This window comes from Gallinula chloropus (assembly GCF_964237585.1).
Source record: "Gallinula chloropus genome assembly, chromosome: 1".
NCBI classification, from domain to species: domain Eukaryota; kingdom Metazoa; phylum Chordata; class Aves; order Gruiformes; family Rallidae; genus Gallinula; species Gallinula chloropus.
The window spans coordinates 74,831,247-74,858,781 of NC_140085.1; the positions used below are offsets into that span (position 1 = coordinate 74,831,247).

The window sequence follows — 27,535 nt, forward strand, 5'->3', positions numbered from 1 at the left end:
ATATAATAAAATATCATCTAACTAGTGCATCCTCAATCATATGCTGGAAATATTTTTACCAAGCCAAGGTTTAAAATCCATAAATCTTTTGAACACTAGGTGCTTCATTCAAGGCAGATTCAACAGCAAGTAAATCCCACGAGCTCACTTTTCAAGCCTTAAAAAGGTAGCAACGGATGGAACATGACATACCATGACCCACGACAGAAATGAACAGCCAGCGGTGAGAAACCATCGTAACGAACGGTTCGGCACCCCACGCGCCTCCGCACGGCAAGCTGTTGGACTTGGTCAAAGGGTGGATGTTTGTACACAACTAGAGTCAGCTCCTCAGACTGACACACAGCCACACGTGATTATTCACCAGTTAAAAATAAAAATATAAAAAGATCAACATTCACACGTCCATTGACTAAAGGGAATAAATTAAACAGATCGGTTGCATACATGGTTTCCTTCACCCTCAGTCTTTTATTTATGCCTGTACAAGGGACAATACTTTCCCAAACGCTTCCCAAGTGGCAAAACCCAATGAAGGTTTCTGCACTCGAGCAGTGTGGACAGCAAGTTCATCCTTGCCAATCCTGAATCAAGACGGTTCCTCTGTCTCTTTAGCATCAGTGCACAGGGTATGGCTCCAAGTGGTGTGTTGGAGGAAGAAGGAGGAAAATAAACATACGGTGGCTTAACAACGACAACAAAAATCTTCTTCCATTCAATCACTGGCAGAATAAACCAAAAGTGTATCTTTGTCCAGGGTACCTTTCTAGGTCCTCTCCAGAAGAGGTATGTAACTGTCATACATAAATGCCCTCCGGGTTAAAACCAGACGCCAGGGGATTCTGCAGGATCCGAAGGTTACTGGGGAGTTGCCTTGATGAGCCGGGGCGCTTCAGTGACCCAGACTGAAATGTTGGCTCTGCACAAGAAAACAGTCAGTGTCATCAAGGATGATGTCTGTAGAACCCCTCACTTCTTCTGCTTGCTGGTGCCCTTAAGTGTAGCATAGAAAAGCTAGCACCATGTACAACAAGAAACTTCAAGTGCCTGACTAGGAAGCGGTGAGATCTGAGGTGCGTACCTCCTACTCATTTCAGAACGGAAAGATGTACCCACTCCAAATAATCACCCTCCCACAGGGAGCATGAACATGAATACATGCACATTTATACAGTGATGTGCAGGAAGAGCCTGTACCAATATGTAACTCAAAGCTCTGGCTTCCCACCCACTTAAAAGAGAAACTTCACACAAGTACCCACACTGGAGGCCTGGATGTCTTTTCTTCTCTGCCTGCCTCCCTACCCTCCCAGAGCCTTTTGGTTACGGAGCTTTCTAAGGGGAGGGACAGAGCCAGCTAAGGAGAATGCCCAGAGAAGTGGGCCCCTCGTGAGCAGGGTACCAGATAACGCACGCCGCAGCAGAGGAGTTTCTGGGGATCTTATTTATGTTTATAAATATCTCAAGTGTGGGACACAGGGGAAGTGGCCAGCCTCTTTTCAGTGGTCTGTGGGGAACAGGAGAAGGGGCAATGGCTGCAAGTTGGAGCACAGGAAGTTCTGCACCAATACGCAGAAGAACTTTTTCACTGTGAAGATGACAGCAATGAGGCAGGCTGCCCAGGGGCGTTGTGGAGTCTCCTTCTCTGGAGATAATCAAGACCTGTCTGGACACCCATCTGTGTGACCTGTCCTAGGGGACCTGCTTTGGCAGGGGGGTTGGACCCGATTATCTCAGGAGGTCCCTTCCAACCCTTATGATTCTGTGATCCTGTTTGCACCACGGCTGTGACACGCATTCAGGGCGCTTGCATGTTGCTGTCTAGGAAACTCTGAAGCCAGATGTGGGCATGTGCAGGATGTGCTGATCTCACCAGGGGCAAAAATCAATCTGCACATGCTGTAACAGCCATCTGTGCAGGACTTGGGATGGCTGGCAGCCCAGCTGGATTAGCTCCTGTTCCCGTGCGGCTGCTGTCTGGGATTTCTTGAGATCCAGACGCATTCCTCTGTCTACTTTGACAACGTGTCCCAGCAGAAGAGGAAGAACCCAGAGGAACAGCAACGCCAGGCAGGCAATCATGTTGCGTGCCAGCTTACATGCCTGCAGCCGTGGCGGCCACACTTGGAAGCTACTGGCCCAGGGGGTTACTGACAGGATGAACGCATGCCGAGGCGCGGCGGGAGAGGAGCTACACCTACACGCCGCGCTTTATTTATAGCTCACTAAACCTTTGGAATGGAAAGGAATAGTTGACACTGTGCCTGCATAATGTTTTGCTGACTTCTTTGCTAACCCAGCATTCGCTCGGTGTGGCGGTGGCAGCGGGAAGGAAGCAGCCAAAGGCACCGCTGCCACTGCCACCCCCTTCCCCCCGCCCACCGAACGCATTCTGAGCACTGCACCTCTCTCCAGCTCCACGTGCGGGGCCTCCACCTCCACGGGGTCTGCTGGCAGCACCGTGACCTTGGTTCCCGTTTGCTGGATGAACTGTTGGAGATTGACCTGTCGCAGCTCCTTTGTCAGCTGCTCCAGTTCTTGTTCCCTGTCCTGCCAGGAAAGAGAAAACATTTGCTGAGCAGCAGCGAGCAGCAAGCGGCGTTTCAAGACTCTACTTGCAACCAAGCAACTAATGCTTCTCCTTTTGATGAGAAAGCCCCTGATTTTTACATCCAAATGCAAAGGGGAGAGCGACTCTCGTTATTCAGAAAGCAAATCAACGCTCACTATTACTTATTAGGGGTTACTACTGGACTGCTTATATTGTTTTTTGGATGACAAGAAGATGTTTCTCATCACCTGATAAAAGTTTTGGCACAACAGATGTGAACAAAGAATGGTGCTGGGGAGCACCCTGAAAAAATACATCAACCAAGCATCAGTCTGGCACCGAATCTGGGCTCTGCCAGAGGGGACCAGCAGGGCTTAGGGCAGCTCATTTAGTTCTCTTCCTCAAAGGAGAATAATTCCCTTCTCTTCTTGTTCGTTGCATTTTCTCCTTAGGGTGCAATTTTTTATTGGTTGGGTCAACCTTATTTCCACGAATTATCTTGTGTAAGCAGAATTATACATAAGCTCACACAAGGATTGGGGGAGAAGAGTTTTGTGGGTCTGTTCTAGGAACAGTCCCCAACAGCAGAGCTCTTATTCGCAGTAAGGTCACAGTGGAGGCTGATTTCAATGGTTCGTAAGAAAATTAACACAACTGACCTGATGTCTAAATCAGGACCTTTTAAATGCCAACTGCTTTGTCACTCATGTGTGTTTGACCTGTTCAGTCAATGCCTGTCATGCCGTTGGTCTCAGCTTCCCATGCCGGGCTTTTATTTCCACTCACTGACTACGAGCTTTCAGAGAAACCAGGCTGAGAAATGGAAACCAGGCCACCTCCAAAACTTAGGACAATACTACAGAAATATTCTTCCATTTGTTTTAGGGTTGTTAGACTCTACACCTGGGTACCTGGGACACAGGAAATTCTCAGCTGCCTGTGTGTACTACACCGTTACTTCCACAGCTCCATGTTTTATGAGACTGTAACGACGTCGCCACTGAAGGGCATTTGTTTTCTGTAAAAAAACCTGAATCACTGAAATATGCAGAACTAACATCATAAATAACTTGTTCTTGAAATTTCTCAGCTTTCACAGGAAATAAGGTAAAATGTTAAGTACCACCCCAAATCCTACTGGCTTAAGCTCTTACGTTTACTATCTAATTGTGAAACTTCAGTGAGACCTTTTACCTGAAGGAGGGTGGGATTTGGGGATTTATGTTGTTTTGGGGTGGTTTTTCTTTTGCATTTAACATTTCTGCAGAAATAGGGAGAGCAGAGTGCTACATCTGACAACTAACTGAACATTGCCTCATACTGTTAAGGAACTGGCTAGAGAGAAGGAACAAAAGAGAAGAGGTAGGACACAAATTTCTCACATTGTATTAAAACCCCATCACATTCCTGTTCCTATCACTCCAAATTTAGTGGAGGAAAATTTTCTTTCCTCCCTTATTGAAAGGTCTAGAAGAACACCCTGCTTAACTCTTCTAGTTTCAGATCAGCAATTCCATAAATACTAGTATTTAACTTCTTGATTACCAAGAAAATATTTCTCTATTTCTCCCAAAAGCTGTGCAATGCAGAGAGCTGAGTTAATTTTCTCCTGGGCTTCCAGATCAGTGCACCTTTAGATTTAAGAACAAGCTTGGAGGATCTGAATTTAATGGGAACTTTCCTGAGAAAATTAAACCCTGGTCTACTAAAAAAAGCAAGGCAGTAAAGATTTTGAACTCAATCACAGCCTTGCCAAGAGGTGCTGAGTGTAGGTAAGATAAATAAAGAGGGCTTGATGCTTTCTTCTAGTGCAAATCCTTAAGTGTAGCCCGTCTGGAAACTTAGGACAGACAGACATGGCCAAAACTGCTTAAGAGTTTTCACCTGGTTTGCTTTGGATGAAAAGATTACATTTTTCTCCCTCTCCTTATTTACTAAACCCAGCTTATACTGACATGGTTCTTGGGAGTAAGGAGGCAAAATCCCTTTAAATATTCACAGCAGAATCACCTGGCTGCTACTGCAGCACTGCAGAGTATAGTAACTGGGATTCAGGAATACAGGGAGAACCGCCACTCCAGGCGACGCCTGGGGCCTCAGTCCTATCTCAGGTTACACATTAAAATCCCAGGAGTCGCTCTCTTTCCTTCACCTCACCCAGCTCGTGTGGCTGGATTTCCATTTACATTTGTTCTTTCGTGCTCTACCAAGTTTCAAGGTGGCATCACAAACTTTTGTGAGGAAGTGGAGACTGGATTCTCTTGTGGCTCTTGCCACAACCACCTGAGGTGGAGAGGAAGCACAACCCTGGGCAGCAGCAAGGCAGACAGGACAAGGGAGATGCTGTTCTTTATAACAAAGGCACTGCAAGCTAACAGTTTAGCTCTACGTCCATTTGTCCATGTGCTGCTTTTGGACTGTGCCTCTGAATTAATTTGCTCTGGTGGCAGACCGAAAGGGAAGCTTATCCTCAGGAGAGGCTGCTGTGGTGCAAATTTCCCCCAATTTTAACAGTATGAGTCGCCGAGCAGCCAGGATCTGTGGAGCTAGTGAGCGCTCCCTCTCAGCGGGGCAAGGTGGCTGGCTGCATTGCCATGGGTGCAGCCATGCTGTCCTCTGCTAGCATGGCTGGTATCAGCTCTGGTCTTTCTCTGCCATGGACTGCCATGTGGTGAAGACAGGCTTCAAGCGACTTCTCTGAGGTCACCAGGCAGTCAGGGAACAGCAGCAAACCGAAGCTGTAACTGAGCCACCATGTAAAGTAAATGAGCAGCTGAGGGAGTTGGGGTTGTTCAGTCGGGAGAATAGGAGACTGAGGAGAGACCTCATCTCTCTCTGCAACTACCTAAAAGGTGGTTGTAGTGAGGTGGGAGTCAGTCTCTTCTCCCTGGTAGCTAGTGACAGGAGAAGGAGAAACAGTCTTAAATTGTACCAAGTAAAGGTTAGGTTGTGTATTAGGAAAAAATCTTTACTGACAGGGTTGTTAGATATTGGAACAGGCTGCCCAGGGAGGTGGTTGAGTCACCACCCCTGGAGGTGTTTAAAATAAGGGTAGATATTTTACTTGGTGACATGGTCTAGTGTTGGATCTAGGAGGGCTGGACAGATGGTTTGACTTGATGATCCTGAAGGTCTTTTCCAACTGAAACCATTCTATGATTCTATGAAAGGTGTCACGGCACTTGGCATTAACCCTGCAGGCTGCTCAGGTCTTGTGAACCGCCAGGAACACGGCCATCAGAATGCCTGCTGGTTTATCCTAAGACAAAGAACTAACCGCTGTTTGGCTTTTCAGGTGGTTCAAATGAGATAAAAACCCCACACAGGTGAAATGAAAAATTGTCTGCTCTTCAGAAAAAATAAATCTCAGGGCAATCTGAAAATCAAAGCGACACTCTCTTCCTTTTACCCAAGTTCACTGTGGAAACTGCCTGATGCTTCTCTTTCATGGGCTCCAAATCTGGATAAGAGAGAAATTCATTAGAGTCAGGTCTTTAGCTATGGATAAAAAGGACGTTCTTACCTGCAACCGTTTGGTAGCTTGGCCCAAAGACCGCTCTACGGCTTTAATGCCATTTTCCAACCTCAGACTCTGCTGGCCCTGAATATCAATTTCACCCTTCACTTTCTCGATCTTCTCCTTGACCTCTTCCTCATTCACTTGGGACTCCTGAACTTCCCGCTGCAGCTTCTCCGCTTCGAGGCCGCTCTCCATGTTGTGGATCTGAGACATGTAGTCCTTCAGCTTGCCCTCGCACTCCAGGATCCTCTGCCTCATCTCCTGCAGCTGCTCCTTGAGCTGCTTTTCGTTCTCCTGCTCGATCTGCAGCTCGTTTTCCCAGAACTCTTCCTCCTCGATCTCCACCTCGTTCCGTTTGATCTTCTGCTCCAGCTTGAGGATTTCCTCCTCCAGGCTGGAGCTGTACTTTTGTTCCCAGTAGCGGATCTCGGCTTCGTTGGACTCCAGCTGTTTCTCGATGCACTGCAGCTTCTCCGTCTGGAGGTGGATCAACTTCTTCAGCTCGTCCGCCGTCGTCTTACAGTTGTTGAGCACTTTCTGCTTGAACTCGGATTCCTTGCTTTTCCCAAAGATGTCCATCAACCCTTTGGCCCCTCCGGTGAAGGTGAGGGATTTCCTCTTCGGCTCCCTCCTCTTCATGGACTTGTCGGCGGGAGGCCTGAGCTTGGCCAGGGGGGGTAAGCTTTGCCGGTACAGAGTCCTCTCCGGGATGCGCGCCACGCTGTCCGACGTCGGCCTCTCGCTCAGAGAGGGCCCGGTGCGGCGCAGGATCAGCTGCACGTCGCTCGCGTACTGGCCCCACTTGTTGAGCGACACGATGGGGTTCTCGTGCGGCGCCAGGTGCCTCTCCGTGTCCCGCCATTTCTCGATCAGCGTGTAGCGGCCGGTGCGCCCTGCGGAGGCAAGCACAGCCGTCAGCGGGGCGGGCCGCCAGGGGGCGCCGCCGGGCAGCGAGAGCGCCGGGCTGGCCCGGCCCGGCGCCTCCCCACCACTGCCCCCGCCCGGGGCTCCCTCCCGGTACGAAGCCACCGAGGACCCTGAACGGGGACCTGGAGAAGACAGCCCCGCGCCCTTCACACCGCCCGCTAGCGCCTGGCCGGGGCGCAGTCCGGCGCCTCCCGGCCCCCCAGCGCGGGTCGCGCCCGGCGCTGGGGAGGGCAGGGCGGGCGCGGGGCCACCGCAGCACCGCCTCACGCCGGCCGTCGCCACACACCTCGACAGCCCAGGGCCCGACTTGGCCACGGGCGGCTGGGCTTGGGGGTCCTCCCACTGACTCATCATCAGTAACCTCGGCTGGCAAGCGCGCCCCTGGGGTGCGCAGCCCTCGGGAGGGGGCTCAGGCCCTTCGGGACCTGCCGGGCAGCCTTTCTGAGCTCTGCTCTCCCAGCGCCGTGCAGCCCACGCAACACGGTGTGCTTGGAGGGCAGGCAAGGGGCAGTGCAACTCACATCCACAGCTTCCTTCGTACAGCTGAGTCTAAGGGTCCTTCTCCTCTATCCCCCCCCCTTACGGGATGCTTCGAGGGCTACAAAAACACCGCTTTGGAGGTTTTCCACTATGTTACTTGTTTCTGAACGCCCTCACATACAGCGTTCTCCAAACGCAAGGGGGAGTTTCCCTCCTCGCGAAGGTGGCTTCGCTTAAAAGCCACAAGGCTGTTTGCAGAGAGATGTGAGAGGTCAATTGCTTTTAAAGCATCAGATCCTGATGAAGTTCTGAACACCCCCGCAATCGCTGTTAACCTGGAAAACATCACGAGCCGTTTCAATGCATTACACAGATCCATTCCCACCAGAGATCATCATTCAAGTGAGGATTTATTTCAGTGTGTAAATTCCTCAAATACCTGTCATGTAGGCAGTGAGGGAATAAACGTAGTTATCAGTGGTAACCCACTGGATGCATTTTCTTCCCTTAGAGCATGCACCCGACCACTGCCCTTTTCCCAGAAGACTAAAAACACTCTTGTCTCAGACTGGAGATCTGCCTCCAGCCTCCAACCACAACACTCACACGGACTCCCCCACCTCAAATCTGTAGGAGACAAACTCCACTGTGATGATTAACACACTACATGGCTCCCTAAAACCTGGTATCATCAGACCAGCCTTATAAAAGAGCTCCCCGGGATATAGCCACTGTGTTGGAAATGGCTCCTCTGATCTCACTTTCTCACAGTTAGCACATGATGCAAAGACGGGCCACAACAAAATCAGCTGTAGAAGCACTGCGTAGAAAACAGGCTGCTTTGGCTGGCCAGCAGTAAGTATCTGGCCAAATCAGAAACCAAAATGTCTGTGTTCACTTCCAAGTTGGGACTGAGAGCTCCAAGAGTACAGGGAGATTTGACTGACAGAAGTCAGCAAAACAAGTCCAGCAGCATGGGAACAGCAATCCAACCCCCGTAATGCCTTATAAATAAATGACTTGAGGTAAGAACTGGAGAAAAATAGTAATCCATCGGCATACCAACATGCTTGGCCAATGCTCTCAGAGATAGATTTAAAATTTATTGTAATAAAGGACTTCAAAACCAAGTTTACTACACCAAGAAACAAAGAGAATTTTGCCAGCCCACAATATAGTTCATTGATCCATGAAGATTTATAGTCTGGAGCAGGCAATAGGGTTATTGTAGGAAAAAAATAAACCTAGTGCTGTTTGCCATAGCATGCTAACAATCAAATCCCAGAGAAGAAAACTCAAGTAAAAACATACCACAGTACCCAGGACAAAGGTTGCATTTTACCACACTATTTTGCTAATCTTAAAAGCTTTCAGCTTTCAGCTTATAATCATGGTAATGCTGCTAATGCTCTTGTTGTGTCAGAAACAGCCAAGTTCAAAGCAAGTCTCGAAACTGTAAACAGGAGTTTCACTCAGGGAGTGATCAGCATGCAACTTGTGTTCCCTTCCCTATTAAATGCACTACTTAAAAGAAAGGTAAGAAGGTATAAAAAAGGACACACACACGACACAGACAAAGCTAACAATCTCAACCAGAAGTGAATTAAGGAATTGAGCCACTTGCCAAGAACTATTTCCATCTTAGCTTGGGGTCCAGATCAACATCAAATAATGAACTCAGCACTCCAGAGCCACAACAAAGAAAACGTTTTGTAGAAGTAATACTACTTCATACAGTTCAACAGCCACACCTGGAGTCCAGCACTGGCCTAAGCAAAGCTGGCCTCATCAGAGATCATTACCCAGGTTAAGTGTGTTCTGCTGACCTATGACGCAGATTGACAACGCCCGGACAACCACAACTGTGGTGTTTGCTTGCATCATTAGCAGGGATTAATTCACAAATGAAAGGCCCTGTGAGTTAATTCAAAACTAGCAACAGCACATTGTGGAACACGGGCAATCCTTGTAACCAACTGCTGGTTCTGATGTGCTGCTGCTGACAGGAAAGCAGGTTGCTGGGACTGTTGACAAAGACCAGTTCAGCGCCTACATGCTGCTGCTTATCTCGCAGGCTGCCTGCAGGCTGAGACAGCTTGTGCTTACATGGCACATGGCAGAACCCAGAACCCAGTCCTACTGCACTCACAGCAGGACCTCTCATGTCCAGATTTAGTTATTATGGTATCATGTAACATGCCCCATGCCAGCAGTGTGTGGCACTCACTAAGCCATACCGTGTTGTTCCCAACTGCGCATTAAACATGCTGAACCTCGTGCAGATTTATGACTTACTTCCAGGTAAAGTTAGGTGAGAAGTTGAGTAGGCACTTCAAGGACCTGCCAAGGCACAGCTGTAGTTGTTCTACTTATGGTCACAATGCACACACGTGCCTTGCTAGTGGGTCCCTTACCAACTTCCAAAACCTATTTTTTTAAGAACACATTAGACCAATTTTTTGCTTGTTCTTCTTTTTTAATGTTCTACACCAAAGCCTTGTACCACTCAGAATGGTAGAGAAAACAACCCAGATGGCTCCAAACAAGACCCAGCGGTGCGGTGCTCTCTGGTTCCCTCTTCGGAAAATGGCAATTCAGGGGCTGGAGAGAAGCACAGAGCCTCTGCACCCCATTCACTGGCCAGCTACTTCTTAATAATACTCTGTGCTAACCCACTGACCATGCAGTGGTCCCCCACATGGACAATATCATCTCAAAACAATCATCGGGAATCAGTACCCGGTTTGCAAGGCAGTGAATGACAAAGTACTAACAGAGGAAGGTATACCTTTACATATGTGAAGCACACTACATCTGCACAAAGGGCCTGAGTTAACAAGTTAAACCCGGAGCTACCCAGGCATGCAAACTTATCACAGGTTCTACTAATGCAGGAACATCTTCCAAACAATCCTTCAGTTTAAAAATGAGATCAAAAAAAGGAAATATATGGACTCCAGAATGCTGATGCTTTGCTGTTGTGTAACTAGCTGTCATGAGTGATTCAAACCCAGGTCTAATACCACCAGTTATCGCTCCATCAGTGAGACATTAAAGAGCAGCCAGCATTCTGGATCAGCCACGGCTCTGCTGTACAGCCTGACAGTGTGCTCTGGACCTGAGTGCCTGCATCATGTGCTCAACCACTGCAGACTTAGCTTGGGATTGATGTGATTTGGTATTTTAAACACAGATTCCATTACAGTCAATGGTGATTAAACTAATGAAATAGGGGAACAAGGTAATTGAACATTTTTTTTAGGCTCTCAAGAGGTGGACTTTTAAATTACACTCCATGAAGGTAGTAGGACCCATGTAACTATTATTAACTTTAGGCTTCTCAACAGAGCCAGCCACACTAAAAAGGAAGCTGCACTAGTCTTGACATCTTGCTCTTGAGCTAAATCCGAATTAGCACCCCGAACTCACAGCAGGGCATAGTGAGAACATCCACGCTGTCGGCTGCCTGCACGTGACAAGCTTTACCCCCTTTCCATGGAGGCAAAGCCAGCTATGCCAACTTTGCTCAAGGCAAACCCAGACTGCCCAGAGCTCTGGGGGCACTGAGAAACGCACCTCCTCCCCAGCCTGGGCACAGCTTTCTGACCCAGCGGGTTCCCCAGAGAGAGCCCCCCAGCCCCAGTGCAGCAATATAAAGAAACATAAATAAATAAATAATTGTAAACAGGTGGAATCTTGTAACAACTTTTAACATGTGGAATGCGTGGGAGAAAATGCTCTGTCTTACCAAAGGGGCAACAGCATTCACTCCTGATTCTTTAACAGCATCCATAGAAAATTAATTGCTGGCAATTTTAATAAACCCACCATGATCTGAATTCAGTATCCTTGAAATATGAAGCTGACATTTCGTTCATTATGTGATACTTCAGTTAACATCCACAGCAATTAAATACCATTCTGGCTACCTGAGAGCTCATCAAATACCCATGAAAGATTAAGAATTAAAAAAAAAAACCAAACCAAAAAACTCTTTAAATTAGAGATTTTGAGTTAAAGTAGAGTTTGCATTACTTTGCACACACGTGTATGCATACCACAGAAGACGAGGAACACTAGAGTAGGGGTCCAGCCCTAGGAAAACATGCCCGCAGAGATCCACAGGCTCAAGTCTAATGGCAGTGAGGGCCGTCTGCTTAATTTACTCTCCACGGCTGCGCTCACAGTGCGATAACCTGTCTTTATCAGGACTGAACTCTTCATTAATTATCTTTCAGCTCCAAAAAAAGGGCTAAACAAGAGTTTATCGTGATCTGACAGAACACAGCACTTAGAGTCATTCCATCCTTTTAACTGCACTTTGCCTAAGCACCCCCAGGAACCGTGCTTATTTTAGACCCATTTCCTAAATAGGTAAAAAAGATGCAGAGGAGCAGTTTGGCAGAGGTCAAACAGCAAGACGTGGCAACAGATAAAAGCAGCCCAGGTCTCAGCTGCACATGCCACTGTCCCACTAGACATGCCGCATCCTTCCAGGTGGCAAGAAATCATCCCAGTCAACTATTGTGCTGCCTTTCAGCAAGGGTACAGGCACTGAGTTTCTGAACACCATGGGATCATCAGAGCATGCAGTTCTCTCCTACTTATTATCCCTCTTAATGTTGCTATTCGAAGCAGCAGAATGAAACTTGCGGGTGTTTAAAGTTTTAAGTGATTCTTAGCAATAAACTGATTTAATTCAATGTTTAAAAGCTTCAGTTCGCACACAACAAATATCGTTCCCTTTTTCTAATACTCTTTGGACTCAGCGCTGTGATTCCATTCAACCTGAGACTCTTTTCTCTCTGTCTCTCTTGAAGTGTCTGACAGCCAGCTCTGGCACTTGCTTTAGCTGAAACTATTTGGAGGGAAGGGATGGACATAAGAAGAGACAACGACGCAGCGTTGTGATTTTTCCAGATGCAATTCTGGCTGAGCCTTACAACGCTGTGACGCACGTTTGAACCAGCACGAACAGATCTGTGCTTTATTTTCACAAACACACCCCATTTATCTTTGAGGAAAAATACTCAATTGCAACAACAACAAAAAAAAAAATTGACAGCTGCATTTGTTTAATTTTAAGAAGAGACAGCTGTACTTCTTGTTCACTGAAGTGTTGCTCATGTTGTCCTGATGTTTTGCTACGGCCAGAAAGCCTCAATTTGCAGCGCTGCTTGAAGCAAGCCTGCTGTCTTAACTATCTGCTGCAAAAAACTGTGGGGAGGGCAGGAAAGAAAAGTGGTAAGAAATTCAAGCTTTGCTTCTCTAGGCTAAAGTATTCTCTTTCTAGGAAACAAACATCATTCTGGGTACAGAAGCCACACTCGAGTTTTCAGGGGGGTGGTGGGCCAGGGTGGTGGATCACAACAAATGCGGTAAAAATCCTCACAGAGCCTGGAACTAGGAGATGGAAGACTTCTGAAGAAGTGTGACTCTGCTATTCATCACCATAATCCTTTGGAAGATTTTTATTTTTAGATTTGAACAGTAAAAAGCCAATTAAAAAAACCCAACAAAACAGAACCCAACCCACCCCGCAAACTTCTGCAATTAAGCTACATCTGCCCAAGCCGTCAGCCAACACGATCAGCTCGCTTTCTTTTAAGGAATCCCATCTGGTTTTTCCCTCAGTATTACAATGATTTCTTTGGGAGGAGCCACTACGCTTGCTCACAGCGAAACAGATCCCTGACGAGATTCACCAGTCATGTCACCATCTCAATAACCTCTTTTTACTTGTTTTTCAGTTGCCCAAATTAAGAAGGGGAATCGTAATGAGCAAGCAACGTTTATATGAAGTCATTCTGGCATGATTTCCACAGAATGCATGGAAAAGCTAGTGGAAACAGAAAACCAGGCAGAATTTGCTGTCATATACACGTTTTTAAAATAGACAATGACGGGTGTGATAAAATCTAGCTCATCCATCCTGGAAAAAAATATGTCTACAATCCAGACTCATGGTTCCTCATTTAAACCGTGCACTGTCAATTGTTTTTATATTTTGGTGAGGGCTTAGTTTCTCCAGATGAAATGATCACTTATTCGTATTCAAAGGCCAAATTGTCCTTTTTGTAATTTGCAAGCAGCTCAAAATTAAAAAAAAAAAAGAAGAAATAAAGCAGCCCTGGATAAGACTTGTAAAAGGTAATATTAAGTGTTCTTCAGCATCCCAGTGGGAGGTGATTTCACTCTCTGGAAACTTGTCACTGGATAGTTTTATGTCTATCTTCAACAGAATTCCAGCTATTCTCTCTCCAGCTAAGACATTTCTAATTCCTCCCAAGTTAGAAACACAATCAATTACAGTATGTAAAATTCTATCCAACTGATACTATCTCTCATTCATTAAAATACACACATGTATTTTTAAAATACACTTTTCTGGGATCAGCAAAGGAGAAAACTCTCCCTTCTGTTGTAAAGAATGAGGTTTATTTGAGGTTTAAGTCAAACCCTTTCACTTTGAGCCAAATGGAAATTAAAAAAAAAAAATTGTACAGAAACTTGGAGTTGAATAATTTTTATTCCTCAGTGACAGGCAACAGGGGAAGGAGATTGTAATGTGAGAACAGGTAAGACAAATGTTATCCATCTGGGGTACAGTCTCAAAGGAAGAGAGGCGAACAGGCCTCTCTGCTGGAAAAATAACAGTTGCAGGTCTTGATTTGTAAGGAATGGGGCACGGAGCATTAAGCCAGGCAAGTTAAGGACAGAACTCCGCTGCCAAAGGATTAGACTGCACTGTGGGTATGGGACAGAACCTCCTACAACGGCACACAGCCCAACATGATTTCCTGGTTTTGCTTGGCTACAACTGCCTTAGAACTTAAGTCCCTGTCTTTACGTTTAGGGAAGGGGAGAGGGAGAAAATACCCAAAAAAGAATACTTTTGTATCCTGAAGAAAGTTACTACTGAATTTCCAGGACCTGTGAGGAGACCTGGGAAGTAAATAGATGGAAACCTCTTTGTTGTTCTTATCACAGCTGGAGATCAGGAGCCATAGCCCTGCATTTCATCAACTGACAGGAAAAGACAGAAGAAATTTCATTTAAACCAAAGGAAAAAAACCCCTCTTAACTGTGAGGGTGACTGAACACCAGAATGAGTGATCCAGAGAGGTGGAGGAGTCTCCAAGCCTTGGCCATATTCAAAATCCAACTGCACGTGGTCCTGAGCAACCTTCTCCAGCTGTCACTGCTTTGGGCAGTGCAGTTGGACTAGGTGATGTTCAGAGGTGCCTTCCAACCACCGTCCATTCTACAGCAATTTTTATTTGACTGTTTTTGAAATACATCATAAACCTTTCCTTTTTGTATCTCTGGAGACAGCTTCAGTTTGTCCATGAGAACCTTCTTAAACGACGGACGTCTTAATACAAGTATCTTTGGTCTGTGCTTTCTTTAGTGGATATGGCTGTAAATTAAAGTTAATTTGCAGATATTCCAGACACTGCACTACGATACAAACAATATACTTATTGCAGTTCATATTTCAATCTCACTGAAATTTTGAGGTGGGACACACGCATGACGTGATGGGACACACATGTGTGCACATGCCTTGTATTTTTTGAGTCAAGGACCTGGCCTAGCCATAAACTGTAAGACACCATAGAACAAAGGGAACATCTCCAAAACTCTGCAGACAAACCAAGAGCCAGACAAAACAATACTGAGTCCCGCTAAGCTATGCGACTGCTGAAGGAGCCAGACTGCAAAGTGGAAAAATAACACCAGAGCCAACCAAGGAGGAAGCCAACTAAGACAGGCTACTGGCTACTTTCCACCACCAAATGTCAGGTGAGAGCTAGAGGGGATACATTTTAATAGATTTCCACTCAAATTTGAGGGACAAATATTCCTGGTAAGCTGGCACCTACAGTCGAATCAGAGAGGCAGACATATGGCTGTGTTTCGGATGAGTGGCCTGACAGGAAGGTTGGGAAAGCCCTGTCTGCCAGGGACAGGGTTATCACCATACACAATATTGTCCTAGATGCCCCTGTGTGAAACTGGAGTGCAATTGCTCTGGATGCTCTCTAGAGAAGGTATCTGCTTCAGGAAGGAGTTTCCAAAGGATTATCTTAATTTGGCTCTGGTTGTCACCGACGTTCATCTCTGCATGGAACCCAAATCAGATGCCCCAGATGAACTGGTGACATGCTACAGACAAGGAAGTCTGCTGAGTTGACAAAAACTGCGTGTGCATTTCCAAGGCTGATGGAGTCTTTTCAGAGTTCAGGCTAGTGACTGAGGATGCAGAGAAGACAAAGAGAAATTACACAAGAGGACACTGTTGTGTGGAACTGGGAGTCTGGCATATTCTTTTTGTTTGGGGGAGGAGGCAAAGGAAACAGAATGAAAAAGATATTGAAAGCTAAGTAAAAAACCCTAAAGTCTACCACTACCTGGTTTTGTTGTTTTGGTTTGTTTTTGTTCCTCCTGAACATGTAACACTTAATCATTACTAGGAGATAATCATGCTAGCATAACAGTGCCCTAAAAAACTATAGACAGAAAATGAGATATGGAAGCACAAATCAATTAGCATTAAACAAAAAGCTCCAACTAACACAAACAGTAAAAGCACACTTCAGTGCACACTTAAGAGTTAACCACCAGACACCAGATTTAAGGGACACACTGACCTTCTACAATTCTGAAATGAAACTCTGAAAGGTACCCAATGGGTGCAGATAGAGTTTGCACATGTCAGCGCTGGGTTCAGTCCCCTTACCATAAAATAAAAAAGCACCAGTCTTCCACTCCATCCAAGGGAAGCAAATGGAAATGATGTCCAGACTTTGACATTTAAACAAACAAAGATAACTGAAATTGTCCTCATGCTTACAGGTAGAATATATAGATGACATTCACAGCCCCGAGTTGGTTTTGATTAGAAAATTATCAGTTTGCAATCAAGTCAGACCGTTAATACAACCTTGCAAAATCGGTAGCATACTGACAAACACCAAAGCCAGCCCCTAAACTGAGAACGCAGCTCTAGGTAAAGGCACAGGCTTTAATGCCCAAATTTAAATAGCAAATTATAAAATTTTAGCAAACAGTAAGATTCAGGGTAGAAAGCATGGGATAATGTCAAGGCTTATTCAAGATGCTCTTAATCACTGACAAAGAGCTGACAAAACTGAAGGAATGTTCTTTCTTCCAGTGGAGCCTGAAAGATTTTCCCTTTTTTTCACTAAACCGCTCAGCAAATTGCCCAGATTTCAGGTTACTTTTCCATTAGCACCGAGTTACATGGAGCATGGGACGAAGAGGAGGATCTATTTCACTGATCTATGCTGTTCCCAGTACAGCTGGGGATGCTTACAATCTGTGTCATTTCAGCCAGCACCATGAGCTTATGAGAGCCAACTGATTATTCTGCACCGCTCTGCTATTTCTTTGGTACTCAAAACATTGACAGTTTAGCACTTTCCTTACCCCAAGGCTGTGTTTACAGCGACAAATGTCAGCATATTGTTATTTAGAGAACAAATTTTTACTGAACGGAAGTTTATAGATTTATTTCAAAGCGTTTCTTCTCTTCCTTTGTGACGCCTCTCTGGCAGGTTAACAAAGGCTGCAAGTTTAGGCTGCAGGGTCATCCCGCTGGGCGTTACACATCCGTGCTCTGCGGATGTTCAGTGCAGTCCCCACCCCCCCCGCCTCTGGGTTTAGCTTCCTCAGAAAAAGCTCCGCGCCTCTGCCCAGACAGCCCAGGTTACTTACCAATAGCTTGAGCAAGGGCTATTACAACTTCCTGGCATGTCGTGACTTCGGTGACCCCGCACACAATTCTCTGGACTCCGTCCACCCATACTTTGAGCTCCATGGTTCACCAGTTCACCCAAGAGCCATGAATGCACATCGGTCAAGTCATCGTTGCGGCTGTGCCGGAGGTAACGCCGCAGGCTTCGCTCAGCAGCTGCGAGAGAGAGAAATCCTCGTGTTTACAGTGAGGCTTTATTCAAAATTTAACAAGCCCACCTTAACATCCGTGGGGTTGGAGAGGCAGTGCGGCCTCCTTTCTGTAAAAATAACAACACGAATCAAACATCCCTTGCTTTAGCCATGTCTACCCACCCTGTAAACATACCATAAGCTCCATTACAGTTCATTGCCTAAAGTATTCAAAGTTATCACAAAAAAAAAAGCATCCAAAGAAATACCACTAAACAAACAACTCAGGAGTAAACTCGTAGCAGTTTCCAGTAACAGGTGTCGCTCTTCCTTTATGTGCTGCCTGCATGTCTCAAGGGACTGGTTAGAGATGCTTTCAGTGTTTGTTCAATGGTTCCTGGCAGGCAGCAGGGTGGCAAAACAAGGGGGAAAATGTTTTAATTACAGCCATCCATGAGAGCCCAGTCTTGCTCTCTACACCAATGTAGCTGGTGATATTCCTGGTCTCCCCAAAACCTGTGCCTTTAGCATCACCCCTGAAAAACCCAAACAAGAAAGCAAGCAGACAAAAGCGCTTCTCTCCTTTCTCTGAAACACTGAGATGCATCAGGGAAAGTGTTGGAGAGGTGGTTTAACACCTGCCAACGCTTTGCTGGTGGTATAAGGAAATGGACGTCGGCTGAAGTGCCATGAGAGGGTTTTTCCACAGGCGTTGCGAGGCTAGTAAACCAAAAAGCAAGTCATATTGTCTAGTCTAGCCAGTCCCTGTTTCTCAGCAAGGTTCTCCTGCCTTTGCTGCAAAACCACCAGAGTGCTACCAGCTAACAACACGGTGCATTAGCTCCCAATTTGATTTTTTGAAATGAAAATTCTCAAAGTTTGTAAATGGGGATAAAAAAATTAAAATAACTGGGGGGTGGGGGGAGATTCTTTCCTGAAACAAAATTTTTCCCACATGTTATAAAATCTCCTTCTGCACTCAAATGACAGAAAAACTTTGAGGCTCAGAATTTAGGTGCTATGTTAGGATTTAGCTATCGGCCATCTGCCCTCCCCTGTCTTGCTACCAATGGCCACGCTGCTGAAGGTTTATGCAGTGTTAGCTTCTAGATTAATTACTGATCAGAACTCGGGGGGGGGGGGGGGGGGGGGGGGGCGGAATGGGGGCTTTGCTTCAGGCTCAGCTTTTCCAAGGTCTGCTTTTCTTCTGCATAAACAAATCTGTTGGTGCCAGGGCTCACAAAAGTTCAAACGGGAGTAGCTGAGATGCTCAATTTCAAAGTTTTCCAAGTAAAAACCTCCAGAGTGAATTGTCTTCTTAAAAATACAAAACCTCCTCCCCAAAAGACAAGGAAAACCAAAACACCAGTAATGATGATGGGTTGGGTTTTTTTTTAAAGAGCAAAAGAACCCTTAATGAGAGTGCTGGGTTGTTAGGAAAAATAGAGAAAAAATAAGTCATGAGAACACAATGAAGAAAGGCCACACACTCCGGTAATCCAATATGAATAAAGTGTTAGAACAAAAGACAATATTTTTGAACAATTAAGGACCAGGAAAATGCATAATATGCAGGAACAGAGTGAAAAATCTGAAAGTTATTTAGAGGAGACTGCTAAAGACAAGCAGGGTAGGGTTACACAAGTAACGTGGAATCTGATGATGCTGATGGATTTCACAGAACTGCACGCAGAGGCAGAAATGATGCAGGGAAAATGAAGCAAATACTTCGTACAGTTCATGTTTACAGCCTAGTAAGAGCTGTTTTCTCCTGGTGAAGTGACCACCTCTTTCTGCATCAAAAAGACTGACTAGCGCAGCCCTCAAGTTACCACAGGGAGATGATTTCCCTTCTACAACCAAATACTTTGTTCAGCAGCTGACAGACACCGACCCAGAAGGCAGACCTATGTGCACCAGACAAGCTGTAGCAGTGAGCAGCAGCACACTGCTGAGCCCCTCAGAGCCAGGGAGGCTCCGCACCCCGTTGACAGGACGAGCTTTCGTGGTAGAAGCACTAAGCACATCTGCTGCCAAGTCAGTCTGGCTCATACACCCCCAAATCTCTGTCCAGACATACCCATTTCGAAAGCAGAAGAAATATGAGGAAGTCCAACTGCGTAAGTAAAATCAGATTTCAAATATTCTCATATAATCAATAAAAAAGCTAAAGTGTTAAAGAGTACTGGTGTGTACAGAAATGGTCTTTTGAGGCACGAGTGAGCACCTGAAAACCCCCCGGAGAGTCAGAGAATTTAAAGAAACATCCCCCCCCCCCCCCCCCCCGCAAAGCACCATACTTCAAAGAAAACTGCTATCCACCCCCATACCAAGAGCACACAAATGCAGAAACACTTCAGTCAGGTGTCGCCACTTGAACATACCTATAAACTGAGCAGAAGAAAATCCTTTACTAGCCTGGAATCTAACAGCAACTGAGAAAACACCTAAGAGCCCCTGGCAGCGACCTCTGTTGTTTATTCCTGGACCAGCTGCCTTCACAAATAAACAGACCTCGCATTCCAAACCCAGCATTAAGGAACTTAATATCTTATTAATTAACTTAATATCTTGCTGAGAGTTGAACAGTTCAGATTTCCTGGCACGAAAACAAGCCATCTCTCCCTGTGACAACGCACACGTCAGCAAAGCGTCTGACAGCTCTAATTGTTCTTCTGTCTCCCAACATCCAAAGTATTATCTCAATTTTTAGCAAGCCAGCAACTGCATTTCTCCCCCCACCCAGGCCCCCAGCCAGCACACAACGTACAGTCTTGCATTCAGTGCAGATCAGTTTCAGTCCTCTGGTTTCCTACCATCCATCTTAAAAAAAAAACAACCTCAAAAACTAGGGAGAGGCATCGTTTAATAATGAAATATTTGCTGACACTTCCAATTTTGGAAAAAAAAAAAACCCATTCACCAAAGCAGCAAATGATCCAAACAAAGTGTCTTTGAAACAGCCTGAGCTCAGGGGAAATATTTCCATTCATTTTCTTACAGGGCAAATAGTTTTAATAGACTAAATAGCGAGAGCGGAACAATAAAAGCAGCCGGCGGTACGTGCTTCTGTCGGGTGGAATTAAAGGGCTGTGTGCCCCACGAGTGCTAATGGGATTCTTTCAGGGCCCTGTCACTAAAAGCAGGACGCACACAGACATCAGAAATGGATGATCCACGTGCTGACATCACTGTCCCACACAGTTTCTCAGCAAAGCTAATTTCTAACAAGGAAGAAAAAAAAAAAAAGTATCTAGGATTGGCTTGGTTTCTAGGACTGTGCAGAATTTTCCCTAAATTCTCCTTCTATCTTAATTGGGTGATATCTTACTCTTTCAGACATTTGCTCAGTTTTTAAGGGTAAAGAAAAATCCAGCATATATATATGTGTGTGTGAATATATATACACACACACACACACACATATATTCAGCTACCTCTCCACAGCTAGTTTACAAACTACAAAAGGCTGCAACTTCACAGAGCACAGGCAGAACTGAAAACACTCAAAGGGCTTTTCTTGTATTTAAAAAAAGATATTCCAAGCAGATGTTTGCAAAACTCATCTATCTTTGAGTAAGTGTTAAATCACGAGAAACCAGGAGAGCTAAAATTAAGATGCTGGTTTCACCTTGTTCCTAATCTTTAGAAGTTTCACATCACCTGAAAGCAGCATGTGCCTCAAGTCAGGGCTGAAGCCAAACACAGAGTTTTGACCAACCGCTTTGGTAACTTTCTTGTTCCCCCAACAAATAATAAGGATGCTGTCTAGTATACAAAGTGAATACGGGTTCATTCATAACTAGCTATAAGCAAATAGCAGCTAGAGTTTGGCACTCCCCCTTTACTTCTCCTTCTCTGTCCTCCTTGCCTTTTGCTACTGCGATACCAGGTAGGGCTCTGGACACTCAGCTTGTTCCACCCAGGTTGGAAGCTGTCAATAAGAACTGTTAGTACAACCAAAGCTTGACAGAGAAAAAAGAAAAAAGAAAGAAAAAAAAAAGTACAAATAAGCCAGTTCAAATAACCAGAAGTTGTGTACTACCATCCAGAAGAGCTTGACAGTACCCCTCTCACCATGACACCATGAACAGAGGGGCATTTGGGCAGACCCTCCCTAGCTGGTATAGCACAAAGCAACATTTACCAGATGGAGGTGACTGCAAATACAGAATGGGCTACTAGAAACAGGTTTGCTAGTAGTTACCAAAAAGCCTTCTCCCTTGGATCGATATTTTAAAGCAGAAATATCCTACAAGATCCACTGCTTCCCATCTATAAAAGGGCAAAAACCTTTCATGGCAAGTTCAAGTCAAAATAGCAACCGTAGATGTTTGGCACGTGAAATTTTATTAGAAAGGAACAGGTGGTGGCTTTGAAGTCAGCACACAACTTTCTTTAAAAAGTGTTTATACAGAGGTAGCACCCAGTATTTTTAGTGGGACTAAGTGATTTCCTTTTGTGCAGTGTTATTCTTTGACTATTCCAGAAGAGCGCTCAGAGATAATAAGCACTGCTTAAAAAAAGAAAAACAAACCAGAGATCCCGCAACCATGAAGATGACAGTGTTGGGAATCAGCTCGAGAGAGAACTGAAGCACCAAGGAATTTTTCTCACGAGACTTGGCCAAGAGATAGTCTAACAAGCAAACACCGAGATGTCACACATGTTATCCAAGACACAAACACACTCTCTCTCTCTATATATATATATGTATACACACACAAACTATATATATAGTTGTATGTGTATATATACACATACACCCCCATCCTGTGGCAGGATGGGACAGCACCAATATGCAAGTCCATATAAACTCTGAGCTGTAAGAGGTTGTTTCCAGCACCAGCGGCTACCAGAAACCTTGCCTCCAGATAACCCAGAAATTCCCCACAATCCCAAAGTCACAGTTTCCCAGGCAAATGAAGAGTTGACTCACATCCAAGAGCACTCAAAGGCGTAACACAAGAGCTGTCGCTTGCTTTGCAGTTTCTTTTTGTGCAATGCAGCTTACAGTGTGGTGGGGATAAAAAAAAAAGGGAAGAGAAACATTACTTTGAAGCAGGAGATGCTACAGTGGGTATACTCCCTAAGCACAGAACATCTCCCACTTTTCCTTGAGCTACAATCTTTATGGCACAGAAATATCTTCTCTTTGTAGCAGTGAGAACTGGCCAGAAAGTATTAACTTGTGTTCTTTTGGGGGTGAGGGAGTAAAAAAAAAAAAAAAAAAAAAAAAAAAAAACTCCACACATTTTATCATCTCTTTTAAACAATTTTTTTTTAGTGACAACAATCAAGTGAGTCATGAAATAATTCTTCAACCTTGGACATGATATTTTATCTTCTGTATTTTCTTTTAATTCTCAGTCTGATCTCTGACTTCATATGTTTGTCTTTAGGATCTTCTTCCCTTCATCTCAACTCACACAGCCCCTGATTTTCATTGTCTGCAGTTCTATGCCATCTTTATCAGCTACACAATCTGTTTCCTTTCCAGGCACACAGAAACAAGTGACTGCCATCTTAAAGGCACAATCTCTCTGTCCCTCTCCACCCCCTGGCTTTTTATTTTTTTCCCCTCTTCCCTGGACAACAAAATAGATGGGAGGTTGAACCCAAGTTTCTGCTGTCCTTGGTGACCTCTAACAAGCAAGCTGAAGGCCACACCAGTATACCAAGATCATTCCCAAATTCATTAACAGTGCATCATGGTCATCCACTATTATCAGTTCACGTCATTAATCATTGAGCTCATGGCTGCAAGTAACAAAGTGATGAAACACAAGATACCATTTACCAATGATTTAACTGCAGCACAAACCAGGATTCACCGCCTTGGGAGCTGAAGTATGGCAGATAAGGTAGCTAGAAAGCTTCACGAACACAGGTTGTGTCTAAAATTCACATGTCTTCATAGAATACCAAGTTCCAACCTGCCACACTAATACATATTGACAACTGGAGTATTAATGCTTTCAAAACCCACTGCAGTCTGAAAACACCTTGTATCATGACTCACGATTTTTAAGCCACAAGGCTTGACATGACTGTTTTCTGTAACATTTTCCAATCACCACAAAATGTTGGAAAGAAAACAAACCAGCAGGTGAGCTAATGCTATGAATGGTTTATTAAAGTTTCTTTTTATTTGGTCACTGTTAAGAATAGAACCCAGCGTTTTTAGCAGTAAGTTTCACACTCTCACACTTGAATTAATTCAACAGGAACATCTCCTTCAAAATTAATACTCTCCTTTCCCTAAGACTAGATATAAAAAGCATCTGGGCTCCACATAGACTCGAGGTACAGAAACCCAAGGGCATTTTAGAGACAGTGAGAGCATTCAAGTCAGAGTCCCAAGGATCTCTGCTTCTGCTAACTAGATTTTAGTCAGACAATTTGAAAGCAGAAGTTGAAAGAAGTTTAAAAGAGTCATATTGAGGATATGTACCAGCAATCCCAAACAATATCCCATGCTGTGCTTACTTTCTTGAGATTGATAGGATTTATTTTGATACAGGCCCGAATCTGGTTCAAGCAGGCTTAATCACTAAATCCCAACCTTGAACTTGTTTCAGGATTAGGACCGAAGTATCATCTGAGGTGGTTTTACCATCCTTTTCATCACTCAGCACTCCTGCTGATGACAAACAAAATGTATCGATAAGAAACCTCGTAGTCCTACTAGAGCAGCGGGACTGAGTGGATGCATCCCAGGGAGCCTCACTGCTCACCACCAGGCCAGGAAGGGCTGGCAGGAGCACAGCAGAGGTGAAGGCAGTTGGCAGCTGGGATGTGTTCTATTCAGCGGCAGATGAATCTCTTTTCTCCTGATAACATTAGCAAAGGAGACTGCGCTGCACATAAATTCTGTGACAAACAGCTCAGGAAAAAAAAGCCATATGCATTAAATAAACATCTCATGATTCATCATCTCAAGCCATCGGGCGTACATTTACTACACGTCATGTCTTCCAAAGCCCTACTAAGTGTTTGTTCTTCATTAGTACCAAACGTGCAGCGCGTCTGAGAAAACAGCAACCGCAACTTTATGAACAGCAGCAGCAGCATTAAGTGGAAGGCACATTTGTACATCTCTAACGCAGTCTAAATACCGTGTGGGAGTGAAAGCGAGCAAAACAAAGCGCTGAGGAATAAGCAAGCTGTTTCATTGTAGGAGAAATATTTATATGAAGGCTACAACACTCACAGAGCTCACTTCAGAGTTGACTTACCACTCTAGATGCCCTCGCTTCAACGGAGAGAAAACAGGTCCTTCTCCCAACTGGTTTCAAGGAAGACCCAGCCCGGGGAGCATTCCCATTTCCCTCTCCCCTTACACTTTGTCTGCACACACTTAGAGCCAGTTGGGGATTGACTGAAGCCATTTGCGTTCAATTGCCAATATTTACACTACAGGCAGTGAGGTCATCTGCTCCGCTTTGGCAAGGGCTGGTTTAGCTCTTGATTTCGTAAGGCCGGGCCTGTTCTTTACACTTCATCCAAGCCCACGTGCAACATTTGCTGTGCTTTGTTGTCTGACTACAGCCACACTGAGTCACAGGTGTCAAAGCAAGGTGTTGCCCGGACTCAAATGAGAACGAAGGGCAAACTTCATAAAGCTCACAGTCATACAAAAGCCGTATTCTAATTCTCGTATTTCAAGAACCCTCTTCCACTACATTTTTGGGAAAGTTACAGGCAAACAAGCCCATTTCTCCACTTCCATGCTTGCACTGAAGGATGCAGGAAATAAGATACCTCTTGCCATTGAAATGTCTGTTTAAATTTGAACTAGCTGAAGTTTAAGAAGTCAATTAAGTATATCGGTTTAAAGTCACGGTATTACATGACTTCTGAAAAGAAATCTCCCTGTAATTAAATGCAATTTCTGGAAGAGAAATAAGGTGAAATGCTTTCAACTTAATAGACAGAACTGTTTTTAAAAATGCTAATCTCAAAGCTTTATTCAGAGAGCAGCTACATTATTCATTAAACATTATCTAAGAAATTTCCTGGCAATCTAGAAAAGTCTGCAAGACAGAGCAGAACATATTTCTACAAGGAGTCTTTAAACAGCTAAGGAAATTAAGGGAAAAAAAGTAAGGGGGCACCCATCCCTTTCTTAAACTTACACTTGGCTACGCTTACTTCCACATTTCCCCATACACAGAATAAATTCTTTGCTTCTTCTATTCTGTATTTATAGGACTCAGCTGCATCACTTCAGCATTTCCCCTCTCCAGACAATTGTGAGCTCGGGCAATTTTATTTATTAGAGCAAAATCTGAGGTAATCATAATACACAGCAATAGCTTATGGACAAAATTACTCTTAACTACATTGCTTTAAATTCCCCTAGCCTTGCTTTCAGTGCCATGCTGCTGCTACAGCCAGCTCCGAGACAAGTCTACACCACTTTGGTCAACTGGCCAAATGGTCTCAAAATGGACGTGGAACTGCATGCCACCTCAGGAGGTGAGGATACTTGGGTATCTCTGCTCTGCTCAGCTAATAACTTTAGGGAAACTGTCACTTCATACTTTCTCTTTAAATTTGGCTAAAAGTCACCTAAGAGGTCCAGAACGTGCTGGGAGGGGTAAGAAACGTAGATATGAGTGACATCATGGCAAACAAGCTTCCCCTTGGGAAGCAGTCTCACAAAGATCACATCTGGAAATTGCAGAATGACCCAGTAAAAAGCTCTTCAAGAAAATCAGGGTGCTATACTGAAAAATTGACAGCAATTAAACAAAAGCCAGTTTGTGATACCAATGGAAAATGGATGTTGGGTGAAATTCAATACTGCCAGGAAAAAATGTTTTTAGTTTCTTGTCCCTACTTACTTTCTCTGTTGGAGCAATTTTTGAACCAGCACCACTTATGGATTCCCCCTGTATTTTCAGGCACTGTTTACATTATCTGTACCTTCCAAGATACAGCCTTTCAATCACAGGCTGTGCAGTTACAGGCATTCATCTCAAGCCTTGATGGCTGCATCTTCCTCCTCACTGCACCTTCAGCAATCCTATCTTGTCTCTTTGCCCGGAACGATGATGTCATGTCAGGCCAGTTTTCTGGGGACAGCAGACTTGCCAAAAGCAGAGAACACAAAGTAGTCCTCCCCTGTCTCTAGTACCTTATATGCAATCTATGAATTCCCCTTCCACAACCTCTTCCACATTTGTGTCTGCCTTTCTTATTTCCCGTATGTTTTTCCAAGTGAACTACAGCTTTGTACTTCATTTTCAGAAATTACCTTAGACATGCACATAATAGACAAACTCCACCAAATTACTGGCTAAATCTCCTCCTTCAAATTCTCCCTCACCCTACTTCTGCACAGTGCCTCACAGAAATCAAAGATTCAACAGGGGGCACGTTGCAACCCTACTGTTTTTCATGCTAACCCATCTCATTCTGCTCACCTCCACATGCCCTACAAACACCTCGCGCACGATGTGGGTTCTATCACCTTCAGAGGAGCCAAGGCACTCCTGGAAAGCATCTAGAAGCTTGGCAACTGAGCCTTCTGTGAGCACGCTTGTCCCACTGGAAGGAATTTTAGCATCATTCCTCCTATCATGGTGGATCTTTAGCATATGTTTCTGAATTTAATTATGAGGTGCCTGGGATGCCAGTTACTGGTACTGAAGAATATACACTCCAGATAAAACAATGCAGCATCTCAGCTGCTCAGCAATGCTGCGATAAGAGCTGAGCTGCCTATGGACCCTCTGGATTCAACCCATCACATTGAGTATAAAGTACATTGTTTAGTTTGTGTTTCTTTTTTGAAACAAAAATAAAAAAATAGAAGATCTAATTATAGGACATTTTTAGTGTCTACTGCTACTCCTTACCAAACATTAAAAAAACCCTCAACAAAACCAAAAAACACAACCCCAGTATCCATTTCTGTAGACTCCTCCTCTCCACAGAAACATGGAGGACTGGCTGTGTAGTCTGGATTAGCCATTATCAGCAGTGATTGAGTCAATACATAGGATTTAGAACTTTGTGACAGACCTTAATAAAAAGATCCTGGTCAGTTTTTGTTTAAATGAGATGTGGTTGCTGGGACTTCTAATCTTTATTGATATGCAGCTATGGACGCATACAATACCATGTAATGGTAGGAG

General features: G+C 44.7%; 1 protein-coding gene across 1 annotated transcript; it reads right to left on the reverse strand.

Annotated features, from left to right (window-relative positions):
- Positions 1-404: 404 nt before the first annotated feature.
- On the reverse strand, positions 405-17,322 carry RASSF8 (Ras association domain family member 8; the record flags this gene model as incomplete). The annotated part of the gene is made up of 4 exons (XM_084265191.1): positions 405-919; positions 2,406-2,550; positions 6,075-6,964; positions 17,220-17,322. The coding sequence occupies 4 exons, from the start codon at positions 17,320-17,322 to the stop codon at positions 798-800; spliced, it is 1,260 nt and encodes a 419-aa protein (XP_084121317.1). The 3' UTR covers positions 405-797.
- Positions 17,323-27,535: the final 10,213 nt, after the last annotated feature.